At 42.3% G+C, this 19,526-nt stretch overlaps 1 protein-coding gene across 13 annotated transcripts in view; it reads left to right on the top strand.

Moving 5' to 3' along the window:
• Nucleotides 1-19,526, top strand: part of Tle4 (TLE family member 4, transcriptional corepressor) — a 139,669-nt gene that overhangs the window by 60,699 nt on the left and 59,444 nt on the right. For 4 of the 13 annotated variants that reach the window (XM_063249491.1, XM_063249508.1, XM_063249510.1 and 1 more), the window contains 2 exons: nucleotides 8,709-8,913; nucleotides 10,171-10,187. In XM_063249491.1, coding sequence (XP_063105561.1) covers nucleotides 8,709-8,913; nucleotides 10,171-10,187 — 222 coding nt within the window. Of the gene's footprint in view, nucleotides 1-8,708; nucleotides 8,914-10,170; nucleotides 10,188-10,870; nucleotides 10,907-19,526 lie in introns of all 13 variants that reach the window. The other 9 variants (XM_063249509.1, XM_063249511.1, XM_063249494.1 and 6 more) reach the window with 3 other exon arrangements.

Genomic DNA, 19,526 nt, shown 5'->3' with positions numbered 1-19,526 from the left:
TATCTGAGCTTCCTTCTGTCGCCTGAGTCCTAGGATCAAATTCTGGGCTTTACCAATCCCGCGGAAAGGCTTTTCCTGAGTATAGTTCCTTGGCTGGATGACTTTAGTGACTCGGTTTCAGCAAGACAGTAAGATTCCTAAAATTTTTCTTGAGTTTAAACAAGCCTCCAGGAAATTGTATTTCTGTTACTAATATGCCTGGGTGTCCGTTTTCCACTGAACTTTAGATCAACTCAGAAAAAACAAAACTAATAGGATCACTCATGGTAAGTTAGTAAATCGGGTGTTTCGGATTTTTCCCCTTCATCTTTGGCTTCATTGTTTGGTGAGTGAAGTTACAAGTTGGGATAGTGAGCCATTGGCACAGGTCTTACGAGGTTTGCTTGCTTCGCGTATTATTTGTCCTGCTTTCACGACCTGACCCTGCATCTTGAGAGCTGCAGAGCCCTGCGGTTTGTTTAGCGTGAGGAATTTCTTCTTTCAGGAATAATCTTTCACGGGCTGCTCTGTGTGTTGTTTTCCTGCAGTAAAGCCCATGTTCTAAGCCATCAGGAACGAGTTATAATGAGTTCAGTTTGAAAAGTTCCTCCTTTGTTCTTTTTCTCTTGCTTCTCTCCACATACTCACTTTGAGCTTTTGGCAGCAGTGTTTGTTGAAAGCGGAGAGCTCTGGTCTGACGGCAAGAAGGGCTGGTCTTATTCTTCCGCCCTGCGCAGCTACAGGGAATTTGAACAGTAGAACAAACACTGTGTACTGATCTCTAGATCTACCAGTTGACATTTTCTCACTTTATCTCTGTTCTCACGTACTTTTCTAAGAGCTGAACTGTTCTAAAGAGGCCGTCATAACACTTGACCCAACCAGCACTGCAGTATCAAGGACGCCTTCCTGCACACATGAGTGTGATAGTTTGTACCTTCCTACTCCAGAGGGGTTGTTCTCAGTCCCTTTTCTCCAGTTGTCCAAAGAAGATTCTTGATGCATCTTTCCATGCCAAGCCGTTTTCCCTCCATCCCGGGATTTACACACAGATTCATTACCATCTCTCTTTAGTCTCCCTTAATCCAAGTCTCAAAGCCATTTTGCATTGTTAGCATTGGCATTTGGAAGATTCCACCCCAGGCCTTTGACTTATCCACAGTAGGGGTGTTTGTCTGATTGCTTTGTATTGTTTTCTCAAATTTAGATTCAGGTTGAGTATTTTTAATAGGAACACTACCTAAACAATACTGTGTGCTTGCAGTTGTGTTTTATGGTTAGTGGAACTATACAGTCTATGGGGTGATATTTTGACTATGCAAATGACCTGTTATTTCCCAGTGCTTTTGGCACCTGTGTTGGGTTGGTCAGTAACTTGGAATGGTGAAGTAGCAAATTTTAGGATATTTCTTTTAAGTATTATCGTGTAGAGCCTTTTTTGTACTCTGTCTCCCTATGTATCTTTTCCTAGTCATAGCACATCTCCTATCATTCTCCCAGCAACTTGGAGAGGTGGGGTTTAGTAGCTATTCTTGCTTTCTGTGGAGAACCAGACTCAGGAGCGTTGTTTGACAGGCACTTGCTCACACAGATGGTAAGGAATCCCGCTGCGTGGCTGTGGTGGCTGCTCTGTGATGCTTCTTGAACATCATCAGCAAGGTCTTCCTTTTTCAGATCAGCAACCACAAACAGAAACTATCTTTAGTAGATTTGCCTATATCAAATGGTGTCTTCATAAGCCAGGGGGTGCACATACCAGCCCAGTCTTCAGCTTGCTGCTCCATTTGAGAGCCTGTCGCCTTCCTGCAGCTCGCCTCAAGGGCTGCTCTCTTACCTGTTGCTCTCTTGAAAAGGCACTTCCCAGTGGGATCGAGCCATATGGGTCCAGTGTACCCAGCCTAGCTGGCTGGTGGAGCACACTGAGTGTCGGGAGCCAGGCCTGCCCTGAAAGCACTCTTCTCCTTAGCCTCAGAATGCCCACAGGTCCATGTTTCCTCTGGTCCTATGGTCTCCATTCTTGGAAGCTTTTTCTTAAAAAAAGAAAAGTGTAATCCAATTCACTCTTTTATGATGCTGGGAAATTGTGTAATGGTTTGGCATTGGGGGCTGCTTGAGTTTGCTTGTGCCCTTTTAACATGACCCTTTAGTTTTGTTGTTGTTTTGCTTTTAAAGGGAGTAGAATAGAACAATAAATCAAAACAAAACTGTGAGAACCCAGTATTGGATTTAAAGCAGGAGGGATACCCACCATAGTTACTATGTTACATATTGTTACCTCCATATAGTTAGGGCCCCTTAGTTACTATGTTGCATATTGTTACCCCCCCCCCCACATAGTTGGCTCTCCTTAGTTACCATATTGCCTATTGTTACCCTCCACATAGTTAGGGCCCCTTAGTTACTAGGTTGCCTATTGTTACTTCCACATAGTTAGGGCCCCTTAGTTACTATGTTGCCTATTGTTATCCTCCACATAGTTAGGGCTCCTTAGTTACTATGTTGCCTATTGTTACCTCCACATAGTTGAGGCCCCTTAGTTACTGTGTTGCATATTGTTACTCTCCTTATAGTTAAGGCCCTTTAGTTACTATGTTGCATATTGGTTTGTTTTTTTTTTTTTTTTTTGTCATTCTCTCCAGCTCCCATCTGCTTCCAGTCAGTGAGTGGCCATTGATTAGGCATTTGGGAGACCCTTCCATTAAAAGGTGCTTTTCATTTTACTAACAGAGAGACAACATTTCACTAACAGAAAGACAACATTTCAAAAGAAATTGTGTGTGTGTGTGTGTGTGTGTGTGTGTGCGTGTGAATTTGAATGGTTTACTGCTTTCTGCCAAATTTAAAGCTGCAAGAAAATCATTCTTTGTTACAGAAAATCCAGTACAAAGCCATTAACAAAATTGGAGCTGTGTCTAGTGCCTCACTGCTGTATATTTGCAGACATAATTACTGCTGTTTTTCAGAATTAAATTAATTATCTTATTGGAGGACTTACTTGCCCGAGTTTGAAGTTTGTTTCATTTTAATGTTTACTCTCTTGAATGGTCCATCAAGAGAACAGAAGAAAGTTTGATTTGTATTGTGGTTTGAGGTAATAGTGTATGGCTTTTGGTTTTTCTTTTTAATGAATAAAGTATCAGAAAATGGTAATGGCCGAAAGAAGGTTGTTGAGAGGAATTTTGCTGAGACACCTATTTTTCTCGTAAGTTTTCCCCAGTTATGGTTATGCAGCATGGAGTACTTTTATTCTAGTGTTTAATTGGTTCTGCACTTCATGGAATCCTGATTCTTTGGCTTGGTTGGCTTTTTTGCTCCATCTAAAGTCAGTGTGTAGGGGCTGGGGATTTAGCTCAGTGGCATAAGTGCCTGCCTTGCAAGCAGGCAGTTGTGAGTTCGATCCCTGGTACCGATAAAAACAAAACAAAACAAAACAAAACAAAAAAGTCAGTGTGTATTTAATCTGGTGGTTTGTAGTTATCTAGAATTTGATTTATATTTTTAACAACAAATGTATGTTGAACTACATACTTGTCCAGTTGCCTTCCCTTGGTCTCTGAAGGAGAGAGGTTTTGTGTTTAGGAGTGTGATGATGTTGTAAAGTAGGGAGCCTTGCAGACTAATTGCTCAGTAGTTCGCACAGAGGGGCAGAGATCAGAGGACTGTGACCTCCAGGCTTCCACCCCAGTGCCTGGAAGTGCTGTCCAGAGAAACCAGACTCCTTCCCTGGGGAATCGTTGTTGAGTTTCCCTCTGTTGACAAGAAGATTTATTCTTCATTTTACTTAATTCTTCAGTATTACTTGAAAGTTGATAAATGTAAAATGTTTTTAGTGAAGAAAGGGGTTCACATTCAGCTGTGCCATCGTGGCTCATTGCTTTGTTTATAAAGGTGGCCTGAAATGTCTCGTTGGCAAATCATTGTCAACTCCTAGTACTTCCACACTCTAGTTACAGTTTCTGAGATGAGGAATTAACAGAGCAGTTTATTTTAGTAACTAAACGCAGAAACAAGTTGGTTTTAGTGATTATAAGCATTTTAAAGCAGTTGTAACGTTCCAATTTGTGTAATGTTTCATGTCTGTATTTTTCCCGCATACCTTTTAGGGCAATTGCATCTCAAACTTACAGCTTTATATTTTATCCCATTTATGCCAAAGACTGCTGGTTTAAAAAAAAAAATTGCATGAAATTTGTATATGTTACCTAGAACAATTTAAGAAGCAAAGATTTGAAGAGAAAAATTTTATTAAGTTTTGGTTTATGGGTTCCCAAAAAATGGAGCACTAGGCATACAAGGATTTAAAGGACTTAATGTCCCCTTCTGCAGGATGCCATACCAAAGATGATGTTTTGTTTGATTTTTGTGTGTGTAAGGGGTGACTTGTGACATGGGTTTGTGATAATACCTTTACTGTCTTTTCCCTAAATTCAAGGCATATTCTGTTCAGCTGTGACTGTACTTTGGTTGTTGCCACCCTAAGATCTTTGAAAGGACTTTTGATACAATAAGTGAAAAATCAAAACCTCTGTATGTAATATTTGGCTTTGAATTCTGGGAAACAAAAACTTAACTAGGGGAAGCTGAATGCAGTCTTCAGCGTGACTAATAGTAATAATGTGCTTATGTTAGTTTCTTAGTCTTGATAAATTCTCTGGGTGAGTAGAAGCAAGAGACTAAGTCTGTGGGAACTCAGCTGCAGGCACGTAACTCAGGAACCCCTGTAAATATATGAATATATAACTAAATAGTTGGAGTTCATTAATTTAGGGAAAGATTAGCGACAGTTGTATTTGAACCGATTTATACTTTGTAATATTAAGAATTAAAAGTCAACGGAAACACATTTTTCACATGGAGGTACCAAGCTCTAAGTTTGATCACTAGGATATCTGCTCATTTTAAGTTGTTGCAGTTTGCTTTTAAATTTTCCAAATGAAAGCTTATTGTAGAAAAAGCTAACATCTTCATTTGTTCAGCTTCATTTTAAATTCTGAAGAGAAAAGCATCACCTATAAGAAAACAGTCAGATATGAATTCATTGTGTGTGAAGATATAGACAACTATTTATAAAAAAAAACAAGAGATGTTATGGTGGCCACTGTAGATCTCCTGTTGACTTGCTCGCTTACATTGTTTTGTTCTGACCTGCTTTTTTCTGTTTTGTTCTATTTTACCTTTTAAAAAATGAAATAAAAAATATAACTCAACAATAAAAAAAAGATAAAAGACAACAGAGTGAAAATTCATCAGTTTAGAGTCTGTGCTGACATTAGGTTTGAACACATACCAAGAATAAAAAATACTCACTCTGGGATGATAAAGCATAATAATTTTATCTCTGTTACTGCCCTGGGTTTAGAGGATCATACAGAGGGCGTGGCCTTGTGTCCTCAGTGCTGCAGGCCATGACAGGGATTTCCTTGCTTGAGCCATGATGATTAGGGATTTTTTTCTGGTTATTGTGTTGCACACCAATGTTCAAAGTCAGGCTGACGCTGGTTTACAGAAGGTCTTGAATGCTAAGAAACTTGAACTTTTAGTTTTAGATGAGGAGTAGTCTGTTGCTTCTGGAAGGAAGGAGTAATCTTTGTAAGACAAGGCTTGTCAACAAGTGATAACAAGAGTCCTGTGAGGTAACTGAGAGGGTGTTTGAAAGGCCCTGTAAAACATGAGCCTGCTGAGATAAGTGAGTGAAATTTAGATAAGTCCTGTGGGGGTTTTCTGAAACACAGGAATGACATGAATTTAGGGCAAAAACAACGAACAGATAAACACACAAAACACTCCCTGCTCTTGGAGATGCAGCACAGGCTCCGTGGGACTGAAGTAAGTTAGAGGGTCAGCCCTAACTCTAAGTCTTAAAACCCATGTGTGGGTGAGTCAGGGCTCCTCACAGGAGGAATCGATCCAGAATTCTCCGGGCTCCACGGCTGTGGATCTGGGGAGAGTAGTAGATGGTGACTGATAACCTGACCCGCTGTGTGCTGCCTATGCTGGATCACATATTTCCACTTTCAGGGATGCTCTGGCGAGGAGTTAGGTTAAGAGTGGGGAAGCTGGTTTGCACAGAGGCGCACATGGCTGTGGGAGGCAGAGGACCAAGTTGAGAAAGGCCCTCAGCACCCCAGCAGGGAGCTTTAGGGTGCAGCCAGGCTGGCCGTGGCGATCCTGGGTGTCTGAAACCCAAGGGTTTTATTCATCTATGACTGCAGAGAGGTCACAGGTAAAACTGGAATCCTGCCTCCGTCCATGTGAGTGGCCCTCGGTTTCCTGAGAACAGTGGGTCCAGAGACAGGTCATGCAGTGCGTGGTAGAGTTGTGTGAGGAAGTGTGGGTGGCTGTGTACTGACTGAAGATGGCAAAGCGAGGTTATTTCTGTGAAAATTAATCAACTATTTATCAAATACCTGTTGTGCATAAGCACCGTGTGGTGCACGAGAAAGCGACTGAGACACAGCCAGCTGCCTCTGCCCTGAATCCGCACTGCCTCAGCCTCCCTGGATCCAGCATGGGTGCGACCTCCTCAGGATGCTTGGTACCCTGGTACCAAGCTTGGAAGCAGGAGGAGGCAGTTAGTGACAGGACATCCTGGAGATGTGAGGAGAGAGGTGAAGAATGTCAGGAGTCCTGGGACAGAGCGGGGAAGGAGCGCGTGGCTGCACAGGCAGGACAGGATTAGGACTGGACAGAGAGAGGCTGCTTCTCCTGTGAGCGTGGGGCTGGGGGAGACCAGGTCCTCCGAGATAGGATGAATCAGGGGTCTCAGGGAATCTGTGATGATGCCATGTGCAGAGCAGGCTGGGGTGTTGTTTCTGCCTCTGAAAAGGACCTGATCGAATGGAAAAATGAGGTCGTTTTGGCTTCATTGTATCCTGTGAGAGAATAAATGCAGAACACATTGAATCATTGAAGGCATTGGTTTTAGCTAAGAGGCTGTTCCTTAATGGTCTGATGAAGAGTCTGTTGGTATACCAAGTACGGTGTGAATGTTGGGGTGTCTGCAGTTAGCTGAGGTTAGTTTGTATCTGATGAAGCCCAAGGGTTTAGGATCTAGAAAGGGGAAGTAGAGAGACCTGTAGGCACTTGGAAATTTCTGCCAGGCGAACTCAGAGATAGAAAGCACATGTGAAATATCTATCAGGAGAATTTAGAGAACAGAAGAGTGAGAACCATTTCCTGCCAGGAAGTTGAACCAGGTTTTGGAACAGATTTGCCACGTGTTTGGTGTTCTTGCTTTCTGCAATTTAGAAAATATAATTGTGGGCTCATATTTTGTGGCCATAGCTACGCTAACAGTAAAGAAGCACAAGGACAGTTCTGTCCGTCAGATGAGGAGCTGTGTAACTCTGAGACCCCCAGGGAGGGCTGTGAGTGGAGGGCTCTGGCAGGTTGGTGGTTGGGGAGCAGAGCTGCTTCCATTCGCAGTTCAGTGTTTGTTAACGCAACTTGACTTCATTTTCCTTCATTTTAAGGGCACGCAAGTCAGGAAATTGGTGTAGGTAAATAGGAGAAAAGAACTAGTTAATGCTGTGCTTTTCCTACCATGGTCAAACATGGTAGGAAAAAAAAAGTTATTTGGAGAAAAGTTCACTATTTTCTTTGAAAGATTTTAAAGACATTTTAAAATCCTTCTTGTAATAATTTTAGGGGCGATTTTGTGAAATCCTGCTTTAGAGGGAAAAACTATAGCAAGAACTTTGGCTGTGTTAGGTTAGACCTAAAGTGATTTATTTAAAGGCAGAAATTAATATTTAAACACTACAAATGTTAGTCTGAGAATTACCCGGTGCTTTTTGTGGTGGATGTTGTCAGCAGGGTTTGCAGCCCAAGGGATTCCTGCGGAGGGGGAGGGCATACCGAACTGCCCCCACCTTTGCCAGCTTCCCTGCAGCAGGGCGGAGGCAGCCGGGCTGGCTGAGGTCAGGCACTCCCATCCCAGCCTCTCCAGGGCTTTCTCTGTGTTGCCAGCGTGCTGGTAAAAATGACTCTAAACTCTTTGTCAGCGTGGTTACTGGTGCATGCATCACAGTGCCACGCAGATAAACCTGTCACAGCGCAGAGCTGCCGCCGAGAAGGCTGCGAGGCCAGGCCTCCAGCTTTTCATTCGAGCATCACTAAACGTGCGCAGAGTGCCCAATTATTTCAGCGTTATTGAGCAAGCCGACGGGAGGACCCAAGCCTTGCTACATTAGATTTTCTTTAGTAATTTACTCAAGTACCGCTGAGGACACTTAAAGGGCTTAAAACGGTGGCTGCAACCAGTTCCCTTTTCTGGGTTGTTAATTCAGGTTTTCTCTCTCAAATTAACTCTGGCTGCACGCTGTGCAGCGGTTCTGGGAGAACTGTTTAACACTAATTTTCTCAATTTTCGGCTTTTTTTTGTTTAACATAACTGCTTTAACAGTTATTCATGTATATGTTTTGATTAGAAATGTATGATAGCTAGGCCTTTTTTTTTTAAAGAACAAAATACAGGGATTTAAAAAAAAATCTCTGATTTTCAGCTCTTAAGAGTTATTTATACCAGGTGTTCAGAATCCCCAAATACAAGCAAAAAAGGTAACCTTCATTGACTGCATGCCTCTCCCTAGGTTTCCCAAAAATGCACACCTGGGTTAAGTGTTCCCCTCTGGAGCTACAGGGCTCCCATTCTCCAAGTACCGCTCCCTTTCAGGCGATGAGGGGTGAATATGGGGGACAAATTCAATATCTGGTCTGATTGTTCACAGCAGCAACAGCTCCAGGCCCAGCATCTGTCACATGGACATGGCCTGCCGGTGCCTCTGACGCCGCACCCTTCGGGGCTTCAGCCTCCTGCCATCCCGCCCATCGGCAGCAGCGCCGGGCTGCTGGCCCTCTCCAGTGCCCTGGGAGGTCAGTCCCATCTTCCAATAAAAGATGAGAAGAAACACCACGACAACGATCACCAAAGAGGTGAGCCACGTGCTTGGGGTGTCAGGCTGGAGCTCCCCCATGCTGAGGGGTTCGTTCCAGATGTCATTGGTTTGGGTTCAATCTCTGAGTTCAGTTTTGCCAGTGCCCACGCAGTGGGTCTCTGCTCTAAGGCAGAGTCCTGATTGGGAGTAGTCGTTTTCCAGAGGACACTTTGGCAGTAGTCAGGCATACGTGTGTCCCCAGAGGCAGAGAGGTCTGTATGCAGCCTTTGATGCCTTGCTGCTCACTACCCTTTCCCAAGGCAGAATTGGTAGCAAAGTCCTGGCGTGTCCTGTGGCTGGAGTAGTAATGTCTAATTGTAACCGGACTGACTTTGGGGAAAGACTTGCTAACAAAGGATCGTTCGAGTTTTGACCAGGCTAATTATTATAAATCTAGCAAACCTACATAGGACCATAAAAATGTCACAGATAAGAAAACAGTTCTGTTAGTCTGGGTAATTGAGAATGCAGAAGATGAATTAATGAAGTCAGTTGTCTTAACTACCTCTCTTACCTAGTTTGTTTAGAAGCATTACAGATACCTATCTTAATTTCTTCCAACAAGGATAGCATAATTATGTATGCCATTAATTGATGTAAAGGCCAGTTGTATGTCCTCTAGTTTCGCTTCCTGTCTTCCCTAAGGAAGATGATGGAGCAGAGAAATTTTGAAGTGACTCTACGTTTGCATGCTCATTATGAACACTTTCTAATAGCTAATGACAAAAATAAATGCAAAATCACCTTGCAGCACTGCTCTGTGGAATGAGCCACGTGGGTAGCTCATTGGTCTGCAGGGCATGGCTCATAACTAGTTTTGTGTCTGCTTGTGTTTCAGTGTTGTTACTATGCATTATAATCTTGGGTAAATTATTTTATCACATAAGCATAAGTTCCCCATGTCTTATGTTAGAAACACTGTAATATTTGCCTTCTAGTTATCTTAATGCTATGGTACAGAGTTGACTCACGAATGTAAATACTTTTATAAGTGGAAAAATCAATAAGATACACAAATAATAAGATCCAGCTTTGGTCCCTGTGAAATTGTGTCAAAGGTAGATTGGTTCTTTGTGAAATCTGGTAGAGTCATATTAATAATTAACTTCGTAGCACAGTTGACATCTGTGCCATTTATTATTTAGCAGAGATCAAGTTTGATAAATGCATGATTTTGTGTAAACTAACTGGTACTTTTCTTTTTTCCTTCTTCCCTCCACTTTATCTGCTTGTATTGCTGCTGTTTTGCCTATAGACAGAGACTCCATCAAGGTAGGACTTGAAATGCTACACAGATAAAGAAATGCTTGAAAGGGCTCTGAATGATGGAAGTAAATCAAATAATAGTTTTGAGGTTTAGAGATTAATATGGTGAGCTTTTACCAAATAGTAGTTAACTGACTTTCCAGCATTTGGATGGTATTTTTGAAAATATTGTCCAGTTTCTCTATCAGAATTGTGAATGGTAAGATTAGGTTTGTACTGCTCATTTTATGTCTTGTGTGAAAAAGTAACTCCTTTTCTCACTTGAGCTTTGGCTGTGAGATAATGACAAGAGGAGTAAATAAACTGATTCATAAGGAAACGCATACCAATTTCATTTTGAAACAATTCCATTCTATAAAATCCATCGCCAGAATATTTGTTTGGATGACCTGTAGTTCAGTGGATACAGTTCAGTTTGGGCGTGGCATGTGTGAGAGCCCTGGTGTAATCCCTAGCACCCCAAAAGAGATTTTTTAAAAATACCATTTGTTTAAAAGCATTGCTATTTATCAGAAAGCTTTTTCCTTCTCTTTTTAACATCTTGGTTCTCACCGTGGTGGTGAATTCTCTCCTTTGCCTCTGCCTTACCTGCTTTCCATAGGGAAGCAGGGTGGGTGTTCAGGGTGTCGTGGGCTGTATCAGCTTAGGTAAGGTCAGATGTGCTAAGATTCTTGAATTTCTTTACTAAGCCAACGCGGAAACCCGCCTGCTGTCACAGGAAGGAGGTGAGGTGTGCACGTTGAAAGTTTCTTTGATCACTTTTGAGCCAGGTACAGTTAAATATGCAGTTGTGTTGTGCATGGTTGTTACACGTGTCATTGAATGACTTATTGATTACAAGAATGACAGTTTTCAAGTATTGGCCAAAGGACAGACTCTGTCAGCTCTCTTTTTTTGTATTTTACAATATTCGAACACTGTGGAGTGTAGTTAAATCTCTTGCAGTTTTTAATGCAGCTGTGACTATGAAGGCGAAAATCTTTCCCTGCAACGACCTGGGCAGTGGATTTGAATGTTTCTTTATTCCTTGTCCAGCATTTCTAAGTTTTTTCAGGCAGTTTTCTTCCCCTACAAATAATGGAAAATATAAATTGAGTGTATGTATTTTACTCTTTTAAGAATCTTTATTAGTTTGAAAGATCACTTGCAATTGCATATAAATACCAGCATTTAGAGTTGAAACTGTGTATTACATGATTTTATTATGCATTTTTAGTTTTATATTTTGTTGTATAATATGTTTATCAGTACCTAGGTTTTAAAAAACACTTGTAAATGTTGCACACATGTGTGCTTTGCAATAGTGAGTGAAGGCAGTGACCAGAATAACTGAGAGCAGCACCAGGCAAGCATGTCTGTGATGATTCTGAGGCTGTGATATAAACTCGCCTCTGGTTTCTTGTGATCCATACCTTTAAGCGGGCCGTGAGCTACACAAAAGCCTCCTCTCATGCCTCATGCCAAGCCTACTGAAAATATTTATTTTCAGTACACACGGTTATGGCAGCTACATTTTCTGTCCTCCTTGCAGGAGTTGGGTAGATTCTGAAGTCATCTGCAATCACTGACCGGGAAGTCCGCTGTGCCCCCTCAAAGCCAAGTGACAAACAGGGATTAGAAGTGGATAGTTTTGCCTTGATTTGTTAGAGAAGGGTGACTATGCAGAGAGGGGCGTTCTGGAACTCCAAGTTGTGTTTCTCAGGTCTGGGGCTGTGTTACTGTGGTTCAGTAGTTCGCTGGTTTCTTAAATGTGGTCCGTGAGGCTCAAAAAAAGCAGTGTATTGCTTGTTCCGTTGATCATCCCTGTCCTCCGCTGAGTGATTCCTGGTGAAGAGGGTGAAAGGGGACTTTTATGGCTGTCGGCTTGTGATTCAGGCGGGTTTTGTCAGTCAGAGCGAGCCAGTTGCCTCCAGCTGGAATCCGGCTTGTATGAAGTAATTTATTCACACAGGATAATGCTCCTTAACATTTCACAGGTAATGAACGGGACATAAATTTCCTTTTGCTTCTGATTTTTCCCTTTCCTCTTCTAATGTGCAAACAGGCAGCTCTGGTACTCTAAATAATAAGTAATTTTTGGCCATCTGTCAAAAGGAAATTTCAATACAAATTTAAATTAATGGTGCCTGAAATTTTTTATAGCTCCTCTAAAAGCTTCTAATGTGCAGAAAATTCTGAATCTGCTGGTAGTAATTAGTGTTGCATGTAATGAGGAGGTGGGCGGTGTTATGCAGGCCCATTGTAACGTTTTGATATGGTAGCAAAATTTTGAGTTATGCCAGCTTGTGGATGAGTTTAATTGTGGGAGACACTTGAAAATGTTTTCTTGATTTTCCAGATTATTAAACAGGGCAGACTTCAGAATAGCTTATAAAATACAAATTTAAACTTACTGTAATGATCAGGTAATTAAACTGCTTTACCTTCAGGTGCCAAGTGAAATGAAAGAAATCGCTTGTTAAATTGTTGGACCTTTTTTCTCCTTTTCTTTTCTCTTCTTGAAAGTTCTGTGTCCACTGAATCACATGCTATTGGCTTTATTGATCTTGTTTTCTGTAACTCCAGTAGCCAAGTTCATTCCTAAGCCTGTTATTTACAGACTTCTACCTGAAGTTTTTCAACAAGGGTAGAGAATGTAAATATGAACCTAAAGGAGAAAGCTCCACAGGAGTCCAAGACTCTGTTTCCTTGGTGATGGGAGAGTAGACCGGTGTTTGGAGCAGGCTGTTGGAGTAAGGGCCTCAACCCCCGTGTTCTCGCTTATCTGTCACTGACGGCCTAGCATCCCCGTGTGCCCACTGGTGAGTCTCACAGTTGAGCTCTGAAAATAGTGGGAAATGGTGGTCCACCCTTGATGGCAGGGAGAAGCCCAGGTGTGGCTCCCGGGCAAGCCTGCAGGCTGGGTTCCTCATCTGAGTGGGGCTTGCTCTTGGAACTGACAGCCTGAGGCCCATCCTTCCTACTGAGAGGACAGTCTGACTCCAGAATGTCCTCCAGAGCTGCCAGGAGCCCTCAGGTCGCCGGGAGAGTTACCTCTGCCAGTCGTCAGGTCTCAGATTCCTCTCCAGGTTTCATCCCAGAGAGGCTGAAGTGAGTGTCATGATTCAGAGCAGTGAAGGCCAGATTGCCCAAGACTTGGTAGGAGAAATAGTGTTGTTGCCGCCCCCTAACCTCCAGTGCCCTCATGGTTCTCATACAGGCCCTAAATCGAGACCCAACTGAGATTCAAGCAACAGAATTCACAGTCCGCAAACACAGACCAGCCCACGATGCCTGCTGGCTTGCTGAGCTGCACATTTTTGTCACCATCACTTCCTACCCCCGTGGTCTTCTGATGTTTTCTCTCCGAGGCCTCGACCTTCTCTGATTTGACTTGTGCATTCCCAAATTGATGTCCAAAACCTCTGTCCCCATTAAGAATGCCAGCTGTGTTGGAGTGTGCGGTCGGGCCGTGTACCAGCATCGAACTTCATGGTGTTTGGGATCTTTGCTAGTATAATTATTCTGGATGGTGTACTTTTTAAAAATTTGCATGTAATTTTCAAACTAAATGTTTTTTTTCTGTGGGTGTGTGTGTCCTGTATTCTCTGAATCCTGAATTCTTGTTGTCATTCTTGTTGTCGAAAGGCTTTCCTTGTGTGTTCTCAAGGCAGTCCCTGTTTCTTCTGCTCTGTATTTTGGTGTTTGCCCTGGGCGGATGACTCAAGCATTGCATGCTGCATTTGTGGTTTCTCTCAATTATTCTCTGTTAGTGATAAAGATTTATCAGTGGAAAATTAGAAGGAGGTTATTTTTGTGTGCAGATTGAAGTGTATGATTCAGACCAAGAAAGCACTTTTGCCTCATTAGTTGGGTGTTAACAGGTGAAAGTCGGTTGTTACCCCGAATTAGAATCATTACTTCTCTTTGCCAGCTCACTTTGCACAATAAAACTTAATGGTCAAGGTGCTTTGCCAAGGTCTTGTGTAACCTGTGTGCCCTGCCCTTCATGCCACACCTGCTTTTCCTGTCTCGAAGAGGAGCTGCCTGTGTATCCTGTTTAACCCTCTGCAGTGCTCCGCCGGCATAGTGCAAAGGCGAGGCCACTTTGAGGAGAAAGGGGGGCAAGGAGGGAAGAGTGGCCCAGGAAGCTTTGTTTTTAACACCACCTTCTCCCCATGTCTCCTCTTAAGTAAGGAATATTTTCCCCTAGGTGAAAGCTTCCTAAGATAAGTTTGCATTTCTGCAAACTGAAAAGACACATTGCAAAAACAACAATGAGATAAAATTACGGAAGACTAAATTTCAAAGGGAGGAACAGAAGAAATCAGTAGGTCAGCGTAAGCAGACAGGCCAACTGTAGTGGACATGGGTTTCACACTTATTTCCCTTCAGTCTACGGTAATTGAAGTTATTTGATGAGGAGCTGTGACTTGGACCCTCCGTCCTACCCATGTTTAGGGACCCCTAGTGTCCACTTGATTACGCAGGTCTTGTCTAAGACCTCCCCTCCAGCACATACACACACACTGCGTGTGTAACTTGGAGTTCAGATTTTACCTACTAATTGGTGTTCCGCTTACTGTATTTCACCCCGGTGAAGTTTTAAAGGTGTGAAGGCCTCACCCAAGGTCAATAGCTGGTGTCCTTCTCAAAGGACAGCTCTTCACGTAATTCAGTCCTTTTCTTTATTAAAAGAAGCATGATTATGAAGTGCCGATGCAGTACAAATATACACACATATATAAATATTCTATAGATTTATAAAAATGTTTCTGTCTAGCCAGTAATGCAAAGGTCTCCCATGCACTCAGTATCTGTGTGTGGGAGCTGTGGTGTTTCACCGAGTTTTCATCTGTTCCTTTTTCTCACTGAAGGGTGAGATGTGATCATGACATACACTAAGCATGCAGAATTTACAGGTGTATTACAATAAGGGACCTATGGCCACCACTGCCCTTCAGGACCCTTTCCTGGCTGGGGCCATGCTCACCCATCATTCTGCCACCTTCTGAGAAGTTCTGTAAGAAGTTCTCTTCCGTGTCTTCATTGTGCTGCCCGTAGCTGCTTCGGTCTCCTGATCCGATCCATATGCTTACCTTTCTTGGTCTCCTCATCTCTGGGGAAGAGCCAGGAACCCCAGTGCTAGCTCCGGAGAATGAGCCGGTGGAGAACCTACCATCGTATTCTTCCCAGCCTGCCTGCCCGGTGGGTGACCCTGGGCTGCAGCAGGTACCATGGTTAAAGTCGCAGATGAAGACTTTTAGAACCGCTTCAGAAAGTGGCAGGAACAAAGAGATAAGTGTTCGTAATGAAAGAGAGAGCATTTGGAAGGCCATTGATGACAGCGCTTAAGAAGTATTTTATTGTAATAATTACTTTTAAAGTAAACATTCACTGTACTTTTGATCACACCTTATTTCTAAAGCAAATCCCAGGTAAGTATGCACTTTGCCCTCAAGTACTTTACTATGTAAAACAAATATTTATCTGACTAATGGTCATATAGTTTAGATTACCGTAATGCCCTTAATCTCTTAGTAAAAACAGTGTGATATCTCCTATGTCTAGCCAGTAATTCAACTCTGATTATTTCAAGTAATTAACATGGGGCCAGGTATGTAACTCACAGGTACAGTGTTCACCTAGCTTGCTAAGGGCCCTGGGCTTCATCCTCAGCACAGAGGGCCAGTGATCTGATTAGGTGAGATCCAGACAAAGTCACTTCCATTTTGTTGGGATATTTCTCAGCTCCCCATTCATCTGAGGCCAGCCTTTTAGAATATTTGTGATACTGTCTAATTCAATAATTCCCTTCTCAAACTAATCCTTGCTTTTCTTCTTACACCTTTCTACAAAGAAGATTAAGATTCTTGCCTTCAGGAAGCTAGAAATTTAGTGAGGAGAGAATTCCTGTTGGAGTATGAGAAATCAAGGGTATACCCATAAGGAGATAACAGTATTTAAGATATGTTAGAAGTCTTATTTAAAAATAAACTTTAAAAAGCCAACCTTAAGCAATGCTTATATTTGAGCATTGTTTTAAAATTTCAGACACATTATAATCTATATGTAAAGCATGAAGGACACAGACAAGACTCGTAATGTACGTGCATTCCCAGTTCACCTTTCGATGACTGGTAAAACTTACTCTCCATCCCTAGCACATACATACACACCTGGATGGGGTTCTTTTACCCTGTTCTTCCATCTCAGGAAGTGATTCAGGTGTTCTTTGATGCCATGAAGAAGTTGGGATGATTTCATTTGATCCTATCCTACAAATGAATTCTGAAGGAAAAATCTTAACGCCATATGGTAAATTTCATCAGTAAAATTGGCCATGTAATTAGACAAACCCAGTGGTCATTGTGTTTCATTTTAGGAGTTGGGTGGTATTGCGATTTTTCTTCCGGTAATGTGGATTAAACCTGGAGCCTTACACGTGCTCAGCAAGTGCTCTACCACTAATCTCCATCCTCAGCATCAGTTTAATGTATTAAAGTCTGCTTTGCAAGGATTTAAGACAACATCTTCTAAAACACATTGGTAATTTGAAATTAAAATACAGTGGTTGAAATCAGGTATTTTAACATTGCAGGTTTTTTTTCTTTGAAAGCCAGTGTTTGTTTCTACCTTTTTTTTTTTTTTTTACTATTTATTGTTACCTTATCAAAGAACAATCAGGGACTTTTGTCCAATTGGTTTATGATGCAGAAATTTGTTCAGTATTAATGGACCCTTTCCTGGCTGGGGCCATGCTCGTGTGTAAGCTCTGTTAAGTGTAACAGGTGCTCTAATTCCGGAAAGTGTATCATGATTGTTTATTTGTGAAACAGATGAGGGAATGTCTTCCAGGCATAGCTGAAAGCCCTCAGGTGGTAACCATGATGGGATTGCTGGTGTGACTGGGGGAAGGCACTGATTTCGTAGCTCCCTCCTCCACCAGCTGCCAAAGCAGAACCAGTGCTACTAATTAACAGGGCCGGGCTGATTGTCAGGTCCGTTTGTCCCCAGCCCTGTGTGGCAAAGGTGACCTCATTCTTGTCTCCTAGAACTCAGTTACTAGACATTTTCATCCTAATGTTTATTGCCTTTGATCTTTTCAATTAGGATGCATTTTATGTCTTATAAATTAATATTGTTAAGTTTGTGTTTTGACATTTAAAAAACTTTTAGAGAGGCCAAGATTTATTTAACTGGCACAGGAATTTCAAAACATTTGTTTTTCAAAGTGTAAATAATTCCTCCAGTAAAAATATTCCCCCAAATTATCATCTCTTCTTAAACATATTTTTATAATCATACTGACCCACTGTGGAAAAGAATCATGAAAGGCATCCCATTTTTTGTTTTCTCTTTGTTGAAGATCTGCAACACAGAATGTCTAATTTTTCTTACTGCTGAGACAAAGTACCTGACCCCCGGAGTTTGAGGAGGAAAGGTTTATCAAAAGGCTCAGAGTGGGTATCGGTTTCAGTCCAGTCAGCTGGCTGCAAGCAGGGTGGCTCAGGGCAGAGGAGAAATGGGTCATGGCAAGCAGAGGGCAGCAAAGTAGCAGCAAGTGAAGGACTCTGTGTCCTTTTATTTCTTTGGGGCTGCCCGCCCTGAGGTATCACATCGCATACTTACTCCCATGGTCCCACATCCTACGCTGGCCACCTGAACAGCTTCCCCTGTGGCCACCGCTGGAGACAAGCCATGACCCCTAGGTCTTATCTCTTACTTTGTTCTGTGATGTTATGAATGACATATCTTCTGGGTTCAAACACTTTATGCACTTGAGGGCCACCACTGAAAGGGTCTTAGTTTTGGAGTTGGGAAGTCACGCCTAATTATTAATGTGGCAGTTGCCTACTGGCAGCTGAACAGAATTTCTCTTTAGGCCCCCTGAAGGAAGTGCTGTCAGGAAGTTTGCTGAGGGTTGAGTAGTACTTTTTTAAAAGAGTTTTTGATTCCTTTATGTTTGCTTTTAAATGGGATCAGTAAAATGATTTCAAGACTGATGCTGCTTTTAGACAATCTAAAACTTTGTGTTACAATTAGCTAGTTGTTTTTGATTCTAAATGCTGATACGTCATATTCCTTTATCAAATTGTCGATTAATTAGAACTGATCCAGTTATTTCCACTTGTAATAAATTGCTTTGCCTTAAAACCTATTTTAGGCTGCAACTACTGTTTCTGCTTTAAGAAGCGTCTGTTTATTTGGAGGCCATGTCTTTGATGGCTTGTAGTACCCTCTACCCTGTGCTCTGTGGTCCTAGCTAGCATTGGTCACTGCAACCCAGAACAGCACCCAGGCCCACAGTGCGCTCTGAGCCACCCGCCTCTCCAAGGTTCAGCATTTCATCCTCGACAGCCACCAATGCCAAAGGCTTGCACTTTCCTCTCCCCACCATGCTGCAGTTCACTAAATCACGGGCATTGAGGTAGGAGTTAAAATGTCTGAAGTGCTCCTGGTGTACGAGAACTTCCGAAAACACGATGGTGAAGTGAACGTGAGGAGCTTGTTTTGGTGTGGAATAGTCTTATTACTTAATTGTATCATATTCTAAAGGATTCTTGAATCGTTTTAAAATTAGTACTTGTTGGGTTTCTGGCTTTTGGGATTTGAGGGAAAGAAGGATGAATGGAGGGAGGGGACATAAGTTAGTGATGCCACCCAGTGAGAGAGGTTCTGGGCAGCCTCAGAACGCCTTGCTTTCTTTTTATTCCTCCTTATGGACACTTTTATCTGGAAAATTTTGAGAATTCTATTTAGCTTTTCTAAAACTTCTGGTTTTTTTTGAGCAACATTTGGCCTTTTGAACAACAAAATAAAATTGGAAATGCTAATGTTTTGAGCCAACCAAAGGAGGGAAATAAAAATGTCACCATGGTAACAAAGCTGCTTTCTAGATGGTTTCCTAAGATATGCCTGAGCCAGAAGCAGATGTCTGATTTGAGAATCTTGCCTCCTTCAATGTAAACAAATAACTTCTGGGCAGGTGTTGGAAATAATATGGAAATCCTATTAAGGGGCCTGGGTTCCTGTCAGTCAGGAAGCCCATGCCACAAAAGGGCTGTGTGTTGCATAAAGGAGCAGAGTAAATTCTCATTAGGCCTGGGCTTTTCCCAGGAAATGATTGTCGCGGTGTGTTCTTCTCCTGTGAATCTGAATGTAAGCTGTTGCTTCTATTGATCTATTCAGTGGCTTTATTTCCCCCCTCTTCATTCCAGATTGCCCCCATTGTCATGGTTGCCTGCCTTGTATCTCCTCCCCCACCCCTTCCCTTTAGATTAACACTTGATCTGTGCTGCTGCCTTGAGAGTTGTGACATTTGTGATTTTAACCTCTCAACCTGGGTGGGGATGGAGGTGGGGT

Source organism: Cavia porcellus, unplaced genomic scaffold (genome assembly GCF_034190915.1).
Source record: "Cavia porcellus strain 051 isolate PalLab524CR breed Dunkin Hartley unplaced genomic scaffold, mCavPor4.1 scaffold_1, whole genome shotgun sequence".
Classification (NCBI taxonomy): domain Eukaryota; kingdom Metazoa; phylum Chordata; class Mammalia; order Rodentia; family Caviidae; genus Cavia; species Cavia porcellus.
The sequence above is the reverse complement of the archived record's forward strand: the minus strand, read 5'-3'. Positions and strand labels throughout refer to the sequence as shown.